At 33.7% G+C, this 10495-nt stretch overlaps 1 protein-coding gene across 1 annotated transcript; it reads right to left on the minus strand.

Moving 5' to 3' along the window:
* Positions 1 to 4621: 4621 nt before the first annotated feature.
* On the minus strand, positions 4622 to 5615 carry LOC131068769 (uncharacterized). The gene is made up of 2 exons (XM_059214513.1): positions 5246 to 5615; positions 4622 to 5169 (listed from the first exon to the last, which is right to left on the minus strand). Exons 1-2 carry the CDS (start codon positions 5613 to 5615, stop codon positions 4622 to 4624), a joined length of 918 nt encoding a protein of 305 aa, XP_059070496.1.
* Between the last annotated feature and the right edge of the window lie 4880 nt (positions 5616 to 10495).

The raw sequence follows: 10495 nt of genomic DNA on the forward strand, positions 1-10495 counted from the left end.
CCACATGCAAAGACTTGCAAGGTTGGGTTCCCGAATTTGGGAAGCATGCAAATGACATGTGTCAACATGCATAGGCATGCAAGACAAAAGTCACTAACTTCCAAAATAAATGCCCAAGGCATTTTTCCAAGATGCTCTTTCAACCACCATTGACAAGTGTCCACAATTTGTTTCCACCTTGCAAAGTGGGTGCATTGGTCAAGGATTCCTTCATTATGCCTTGTAACCTCCACTGACATGTGTCCAACTCCGTAGTAAGATACCACCTTAAGGACTTGGCCAAATATTTATTAAATATTTAGGCCCAAAATACATTAAATTTGTTTATTTGGAATAAGAACTTATTCCAAACATTTCATGAAAATTAAATAAAATATTTTTTGGTTGATGCAAGAATGCCCTTACACCACCAGATGCTCCTGCATCAAACACCTATGGTAAGAAATTTTTTGTGAATATGGATTCACAAAATTGAGTTGAGTGGTAGTACCATTCTTTCATATTACGAGCAACCTACAACAAACTCCATCACTAAAACAAGTACCTTTGAGAATTTTTTCTTTCTCCTCTTCTAACACCTAGCCAGGACAAGCATTCTTCTTTGACAACTTAGCTCTATAATCAACCTCTTGAATGTGGAGTCAATTCGACCATAAAACATCCACCTCCTCAAAATGTATCTCGCATTCTCCTCAAAACTTGTGGGATTTAACCCATCTTAGTCCACCCACCTCCACCAAAATACACCTACACTAAACTTTGTAACACCATACAAATCTTTTGCATACCATACATCACTAGAAAAATCCTTCTAAACTAACTCATCCATAACATGCAAATCATCATCATTCTCAAATTAAATCAAATATGAATCACTATTCTCTTATGTTGCAATCTCATCACACTCACATCCATCTTTAAAATAGTATTCAGAAAAATTAAATTTTACCTTAGTTCCATTCACTGTTGCAACTTCAACCTTGTCTTCAATATGATATATTATTATTATAATGCTTTTATAAAGGTATATTGCTATCGTAAAACTAATCGTCCACATTCAAACAAAATTAAAACAATAATCCAAATATTCATCATCCACATTCTATAACAATAATCAAGCTCTCTAACCAAGCAAGCTTCATCTTCACTACTCTCTTGAACAAGGAATCATTAGAAAACTTCATTTTCATCTTCACATCCTCATTACCTTCTGCTGCAACTTTTCTCCACTTGCAATAAGTTCATCCCACTATGTTTCTATTGTTGTAATCCTCATTAACACACCATATCTTTCTCTTTCCATTTTCAAGGCTCACAAAGCCTCAACACAAATCTTCAAACCCTCAAGTTTTGCACATGTAAACTCTCACATTCGACAATTTGTCTACAAACTTGTCTTACCACATTCATAGATTCTATTACAAACTATCTCTTTCAACAATCTATTCACAACCACGGGAACCTCAACTCCTCAAATCCTCTAAGTTGATCTTCTTACAACTTGCACAATCATCTACAAGCAAAATCTACACATTCTCCACCCTTAGGTCTTGGTGCAAAATGCCTCATATTTGGCAAGTACTTACACTTATTTGGTGTCTTACTCTTGTTGTGGAGTGTTTTCTTGGTTGTGGTTTTGATTCTTGTGAGTTCACTTGTTATCCCTTGCCTTTTTGCTTGTGGAGTGGGGCCTTGTGTGCATCTCCGACCATGGGGGGTGGACTTGAGGGTACCACATGGTTGGGTGGTGTTGCATTTTCACCCATTGGGAAATTGGAGAACTTCCTCATGTGCAGATGGATGGATTCATCATCATCTTTGTTTTAGCACTTTCATATCTTAGTTTTAGATAGTTCATAATTGTGCTATATCATGATATGTATTTATTGGAGGCCTTGTAATTGCAACTATAACTATGGTTTCCTTTGAAAATGTAATATGTAGTGGTACTGAAATTTGAAACACTCCTTGTGGAGGTTGGTGTATTAGTTTAATGTAATTGATGAGTTTAACATGATGATGCTAATGATTAGAGAAATGATAACATGTTAATGCATGGTTGATCTCATATCTAATTGAAATGTTATCATAAGAACACTTAGTTTGGTGCTTTAAAATGAACCTAGTATTAGTTGCTATTATTTCTTGTTATGCAATGGTCATTCTATTTCTTATGGTTTAGAACCTTGTTAGGTTGTGTTGTGTAAATGACGATGTTAGGGAACCCGCATGAGGACTGAGCCTTAGTACATGACATCTTCCACATATGCATTTGTAATAATGAATTAAATGATTAGCAACATTTTAATTGCTAGTATATTAATGCAATGGGTTTTTTTTTTAATCATTGTGTTGATTAGTTGGTTAGTTGTTGTCATTGTCGAGGGTTCTTTAACGGTGTGTTACATCCATCATCCATAATATAAGAACAAACAATTTTATGTCTTTATCTAAAATTATAGACTTGAGAAGCTTAAAGTGTGCCAATACATTATTTTAAAATATTATAAATGCTTATTTCCCTATGTAGTTCTTTTACAAGTAGTTTGAATACACAATTTAATAAACTTGTCGACTACTATAATATGTAACCATGCTCATGTCTACATAAACCCTTAACTACAAAAGTCACAAAGACACTTTATCATGGTTGTGTGGGGATAGGGAAATGCATTTGCATTCCTTCTTTTCATGTTTTAGATTTTCTAAATTACTTGAAATTAATTTTTAAATTATAACAAATATTGTTGTTTCTTGTTGCATTTTAGGCCTAAACACATTCCTTTCTAGTAATGTGCCACAATTTTATATGTGCTAAAGTGACATGTTATTTTGAATTTGCATGCCTCCCTCATTAGTAAAAGCCTCTATACCCTTGGCATACTCAATTTTCCTACTTTACAAAGTAAATAATCTTGAAGATAAAAAAATTATTCATTTTATTTATTTGCTTATAATAGAATTTATCCATATATCTTTCCAAGTAGCTATAATGTGCATATTTTTTACTAAAACCCTCTTTTGTGAAATTTTCCAAGTGACTTTGTAGTACCTTAATATTTACATTAGAATATTACAACAAAAAATAGACCACCATTTTTTTGCATTACAATCATGATATACACATGGTATAACTCATGCTCACACATATGATGTTGAATCTCTATAACATGCTAAATAAAACACATGATGATACTAGCAAGGGAATGGTGGCACAAGGTCAACAACGTCATATATAATCACCTGAAAAAAAAGGCTTACACAACCATTATTTGGTAACACCAACACAATAAAGGATAAAAGAGATAGGGTCTCCTCATGACTAGCAATAGAGACCTCAACACCATTATTTCACAAGGGAGACGTGAAATTTCTCCTAGGTCTCATTAGAGACTAACCAAACACACTGAAGAGCACAAGAACTCCTCAATCCATCAATTATACGAAAAAGGAAATAAACATCTTTATCCAATAATATGAGAAGAAACACTACAAAATCCTAGATATATTCACATCTTAACAGCCTAAAATAACATTTTGCTATATGAATTCTTAACTCACTCCCATTTATAAATATAATAAACATACTATATAATTATAAAATTTATTATCCGTTCAACATATTAAGCACATGATATTTTTTAAAATTGTAATTAATGTTTATAGTCAAACGTTCATCCACTATGCCATCATAAATAGTCTTTCCTGAAATGACTGATGAATCTTTCTTACATATGAAATTGAGAAAAATACAGATATTGGAATGAATATATTGAAATGATAAATTCAACAAAATTAAATTAAATTCAAATCACAGCTCTTGCAGTTGATACCAAATGTTAACAAATGCTCATATGGGAACGAATATACTGCAATCTTAATAAAAATAACCAGACAGAAGAAAATCTAAGGATAAAACATAACAACTGTGGAATCAACCATCTCAAACAGGCAATAGTAAAATAATCAGAACTAACTGCATATAACATTGAAAAAAACATTTACTATTGAAAATATCTGCGCATGATTGATGCTTACAACGTGGGAAAATGCTTCTCATGCATTGCTACACTAATCCAAGAATCTTTTATCATAACTCTAGTTTCTATTGTATGACAAAAATTTCACAGAAAAGAGGGCATAAATACTAATCATGGATTCTCGCCTCACAACTTAATAAAATATTTCATGAACCTCGCATATTGCTTCACATACTTTTACAATAAGTTACGGCCTCTTCTGGAATATCCTCATCATTTTGCTGGGTTTGGACTGCGGATTATGATGATGACGACGAGGCTTGGAGATGGCTTAGTATTGGGGTAAGCCAGGGGTGATGAATAGCTTCCATTGCAATGGGTCGCCTTTTTGGTACAAAATCTAAGAGATGAACAAGAAATTTGCTGAAATCAGCTGCATCGTCTTTGGCAAACCCATAATCCCTTTGGAGCACATTGATGACTGGTTGAAATCTTAAACTCCTGTACTCTTTTAGTTTACCACTTTCGTCAAAATAATCCTTAGAAACCTTGCTACCAGGAGAAACTGTATTGGGCATTATACCGAGGAGCTCAATCATTAAGCCCAGGTGACTTATAGCTCTTTCATGTCTATTCCGCCCCTACCGCTTAAACAAAAAATCCCCTGTGGCAAGTTCAAAAGCAATACATGCAACAGACCATATATCTACTGCCTTAGAGAGTGGAGATTGCATGAGAAAAATCTCTAGACAATTGTAGCGAGATGTTTGAACAGGACTGGTGCACTGGATATCTATTGAATAATTTCGATTGGTTTGGAACGCATTGCCCAGATCAGCTATCTTGCATTTGAGGTCAAGGGATGCACTTAATGTCCTTTCTTGCACAGCTTGGGCTTCTACACCCATCTTCTCCTCTTCTTCATCTAGAGCTACTGATTTTCCCTTCTTTGGATCTTTATCTTTGTTAGAAGAAGGTATAAGTGGGACACCAAGCTTCTTTGGGTCTTTTTCGGGGTCAATGGTGGATGGTAAAAGAATGTTTTTTGGTTTGAGATCTGCGTGAGCAATTGAAACTTCATCATGCAAGAATCGAAGTCCTCCCAAGATGTGAAAACAAATTTTCTTTACCATGTGCAATGGAAGGCCCTTCCCGCTATTATGTTTTAGAAGTGTCTTTAAATTGTCTCCTAAAAGCTCAAGAACCAAACAGACATGATTCCCATTTGGTCCAGTGTATGAAATTATCAAGCAATTTGATTACACCTTCGGAGCCTTTTGTATCAGCCTGTGATATCTTTTTGAGGATTCCAATCTCAACCTGGGCCATTCTTGTATAACTAGTATTGCTCCTTGTTATCTTGAGGGCAACATATTTGTTGAGTTGGGTGTCCCAGGCAAGCCAAACGGTGGAAGAAGTGTCGCAACCCAGCTTGGATTGCACCACATATTTATTGAAGAAATCGCCAATTTCCACAGGGTGATAGCCTCCCTGACCGTAATTGATGGATCCCTCCTCTCCTTTTCCCCTATCCATTCGCCTATATTCTGCAAATGGGTGCACTTGTGTGAATGCAATGCGTATAGACAAGATCTCTTCAATTAGAGGACCAAGTAAGGTTTCCAGCCAACCCATTATATTTTCAGTTAATTGTAGCAATCTTTACCGTTGTGGGGTTACAATAATTACGTTTTCTTTTCTTTTTTCCACCCGTTTCTTTTCAAAAGTGAAGATTAAATCGATGTAAGATCAAACTCAACTAATGTACTTTTTAATATGCATAACGAATTTTTAAAAGAATTCAAAATAAATAGTGGATTCATGGTCGATTATATATGGTGGTATATATTTAGAAAACTTAATGGTTTTATTTATTGTAGTTCTTTATGCATAAGTGAGTTTTCTATATGTGAGTTGAAGCAAGCCATACACTAATAGGATAGAGTCTTCCTCAATGTTTCTGAACGATGAGGTTCTCTTCAAAATTCAAGATCAAATCTAATATCAAATTATACACATTAGGAAAACTCAACCATGTTATTTATTTAATTCTTTATACATGAGTGAGTTCTCTATAGATGAGTTGAAGCAAGCAAAGCATTAGTAGGATAGAGTGTTCATAAATGATTCTAAACGAAGGGTTAGAGTTGTAGAGTAACTCTAAGGGATTGGGTCCTTATTGTAAAGCTTATTGATTTATTTTACTATTTTCCTATGAGTGGAAATGACTTTCCTTACTTCTATATTTGTTTTATGAAAAATTGGTCTATATTATCTTTCAAAAATCTTGAATCTCTATTAAAATTATCTTACTTATCTATATGTTTATGAATACTATTTGATAGATTTCTTGAATGTACATTAGCATTATTACATTAAATAAATGAAAAGATATACCATATTAAACTAACAATCAACAATATACAGTTACTCATTATTCATTTTTTTTTACCATAGAAAATCTATTTTGAAAAGTATATAAATAAATTATTATCATATAAATTATTTTCATTAAATATAAATTAAATTTACATGTTTGTATACCGTATGACACAAAAAAAGTATAAATATATTTCAAATCAAAATGCTATATTGAGTATCCATAGGTATTATTTGATATAGTTGTAATAATAAAATTAATATTCAATTGTTATATTCAATTAAAATATAAAATTTTTATTTGAAATGAACCAAATCTACAAATGTTTTAACAATATTTCAAATATTTCTTATACAATTAGTGATTTATAAACTCTTAAGTTTGAATCCAATAATCACAAAGTGATTGAACTACTTGAAATGCAAATGAAGTTTATTTTTAAGAGAAAACGAATTTCTAAAAAACAAATTGCACTTATAACAATTAACACAACTCTTATTTCTATCCTAAAAACTTCTAATGTGGTGGAAAAACTAGTTTTGTGGTAGTGGAAATGGCTCTGCCACCTTAACGTTAATTATTTTGGGTTACACTCAATGTTCAACTTTACTTTTATCCTCTAATTATTGTTATCTCAATTGTATAATGAACAACTAAACTCTACAATATTTCTCATATTCTCTCAAAAATCTAAAATATGTTTTACAACCAAATGCAATACCCTTTATAGAGACTTATCAAAGCATAGGTCTCATAGGCCTTAGAAGAAGTTTTTCAAATTATTCACTATTAATAGATATAAATGCAATCATGGTCATCTTTACATGTGAACTCAGTGTAATGTCCGCCAAAGTACCCCAGAGAAATATGACCATCTAAAGTGTAAATAGAGATTTTTTTATTTATTTTTACTAATGTAACATATGTATTCCAATTAAACATAAGAATTATCTAAAATGATCTCCAAGTAACACATACATCATCTAATCGTGCACATAATCAATTCCAACATAATCATAGAGGCATAATTTTACAAGTGGAAATAATCAACATTCCAAAGATTAGCTTCTCCCTAGGGCATCTCAACATCATTACTTAACTTTAAGAATATAACAACACCAAATAGCTAAAACATGTCACTTACTCACAATAGTCCCACCATTCATTTCCCTTAGGACATAGAAAATTCCTTAACTTAACTATCATGCATAAGCAAGTGCAAATCCCAATAACTTCTAAATAAGGTAAAGGAGGTCTTATTCATACTCACTATAACACTCAACTAACCTGAAAGATACCAATGAATATAATTGGAAGAATAGCTAATAACAATACTCAATTAACAAAATAACATCTCGTACCCGAGTCCACTTTTTGTCTAGTAAACATTGAGCCTTGATTTGTGTACCTGCATACTTGCTTACACATCTTGATGTACAATATAAAATATTTTAAAGATTAGATGCATAATCATCAAGATATACCACATCATTAATTTAACTGGATCAATCATTAATTAATTTACTATAGAAATCACAAGGGTAAACACATGACATAGGGGAGAGAGGCAAGACTAGATAAAAATAAAAAAAATGAGCCAAACCTAAGGGCCATACCTAAAGTCTCAGGGGCTCATTGAAGATGGCCTTGTCTACGTGAAAGCGCCAAGACTTCATAGTTTGACATTAAAAAAAATTCATATAAATTTATAAAAGTGGCTACATAACCCTTTCTAGGGCCTCATACCCTAGATAGTTCTCTCGTTGGCTGCCACCCACTAAGGTGAAACAAAGATGAAAACAAATAAAAACTATATCATAAGGATTCATACGGACATCTCCTCACTTAAGGATTAGACAAAGGCAATTATAAATACAATTAGCTCACAACACTAGATCATGGACTCAACAAAAAACTTAAGAAAGATTACCTCTTGAGATATGGAAATTTTAGGGTACACCACAATAGAGATTCACTTCATTGTGCTTAACTACAAGACACTAAATATAAATAAGGGAGAAAAAATAATGTTTGAAGCTTTGGTCTATACTAGGCACACAAGTATGTCCTTCCAAGAAAGTCTATACAACTATATGACATACATTTGCCCCTCTCATGCATTCATAATTGACTATAAAGGAAAATCACCTTATAGGAGCTACAAAATATGTATGAGTACATAGTTGATCATCACTAACATCCAACCCTGAACTCAAGCATAATTCCCTGACACAAATGTTGGCAATTGAGACTCATCTGGGTTAATGGTGTTGTTATTGATGCCAACACACATCTGTTTTGGTTGATCACTTATTTGGTACTCACCGGTATTCATGGCTTAGCAACCGACATTCAGGGACACCGAAAAACTAGGAACCAATACACAAAGGTTGACATAGTAGATTGATCTGGCAAACATAATGTGGAGGAAGCAATGGTCACATAGATCAATGTTTATATTTTTGTTTAAGCTAACATGTAATCACTTCGTAAATATGATTGTAAGATGACATAAGGCATGTATGTTTGTAAAGGGTATATAAGTAAGTCTGGTTAGGTCATTTTGTGTGTGTTAGACAATGTATGTAATGTGATATCATGAGAGCGATCTTGATCGACAAAATGTGAATGTAATGATCTGTAGTCAGTCTTGGTTAATGGTCAAGAGGATTGGAAAGCAAATTAGGTTATCGATAAGGAAGGGAACAGTGTTAACCGGTACAGACAGTGCTCAAACCGGAACTCATCCAGCATAGTAGATGCATTCTCTGAGTTCAGAATTTTGTTTGTAACTCCATATTTGGTGTCTGCAGTCAGTCAGACTCCTTTTGTGATGAGCAGTGCGCTCTAGGTAGTGTACCTTCCTACACGTGCGAGCCCCTTATGTAATATTTATTCATTTGGCCAGTGGATAGATATTGTGGGTCACTAATCCCATCGTGGTTTTTTTGCTTTGAGGTTTTCCACATATAAATATTTGTGTTATGGTTCTTATTCTTGTGGTTGCATCATTATTACTTTTTGTTATTTACTTCTATGCACGCCAATTATTCAGTTGTTGTGTTAATAAGGTTAAAATTGATCTCATCGAACACTGATTCACACCCCCCCCCCCTCTTAGTGTTCTTGGATTTCAACAATTGGTATCAGAGCTTGGTGCCTCAGAGTAAGTCTAACAACTTGAGGAATATTCGGAATCCGGAATCCATGGAGAGGAGTATGGAGAAACAAATCAAAGTAGCACTTGAAGATTTTGATGCTGAAAGGTTGAAGAACTTGAAGTTACAAGATGAGTTGAACTTTACAAAGAAACTCATTCTTATCCTACAAGAGAGACTGTCATCTGTTCAAGCCAGAAGAAATGAACCTTTACAAAATCAGAATGATGAAGAGAAAAATTCCCTTAAGGAACTATGTCAAAAACCGAGTCAAGAGACTGGTGTCATAAAGAATGAAATGAAAGCCCTAACTATGAGGATGTCCAAAGAGATTGAAGACCAGAAGAAGAATGAAGAAAATCTTGCCAAATCTTTGAAAGACAGATCTGATGAATACATTAGGTTGGCACATGAAAATGATATGTTGAGAACTGAATTGGTGCAATCCCAAAACAATGAGCAAGAGTTGGAAAGAATGATAATAGTCCTGAGAGGAGATTTGGATACCGCAAATGAGTATAAAGACAAATTTAGGGATAGTTCTACAAAGCTTGATGAATTATTGAAGGATCAAAGGTGCAAAGTAGACACTAGAGGTCTTGGATTTGAGCATGGAGAAAGCTCTGGTACTACAAATGACAATAATACAATCGGTCAGAAGGACAATTTGGAGAATCCACCTGTCAACTCGAATCAAAGATCATTAGTAAGGCAACCCAATGCACATAAATTTAATGGTAGATGCTCTGTTTGCAATTGTCATGGTTGTGAAGTGTGATACCTACAACTGCAACACAAACACTCAATAGATCATAACAAGCATTGTTAGCAAATTTAAAGCAAAGAAAGATAAGCATGACAAAGTGATCTATCGCCTCCTAAGAGATGCAAGTGTTGATTTTTCTCTCAGATCTAGATAAGCAATTCCAGTGACTTGACTACACCTAGATGGAGGATTTGAAATGATGATGATGCAA

This window comes from Cryptomeria japonica, chromosome 11 (genome assembly GCF_030272615.1).
Source record: "Cryptomeria japonica chromosome 11, Sugi_1.0, whole genome shotgun sequence".
Lineage (NCBI taxonomy): Eukaryota > Viridiplantae > Streptophyta > Pinopsida > Cupressales > Cupressaceae > Cryptomeria > Cryptomeria japonica.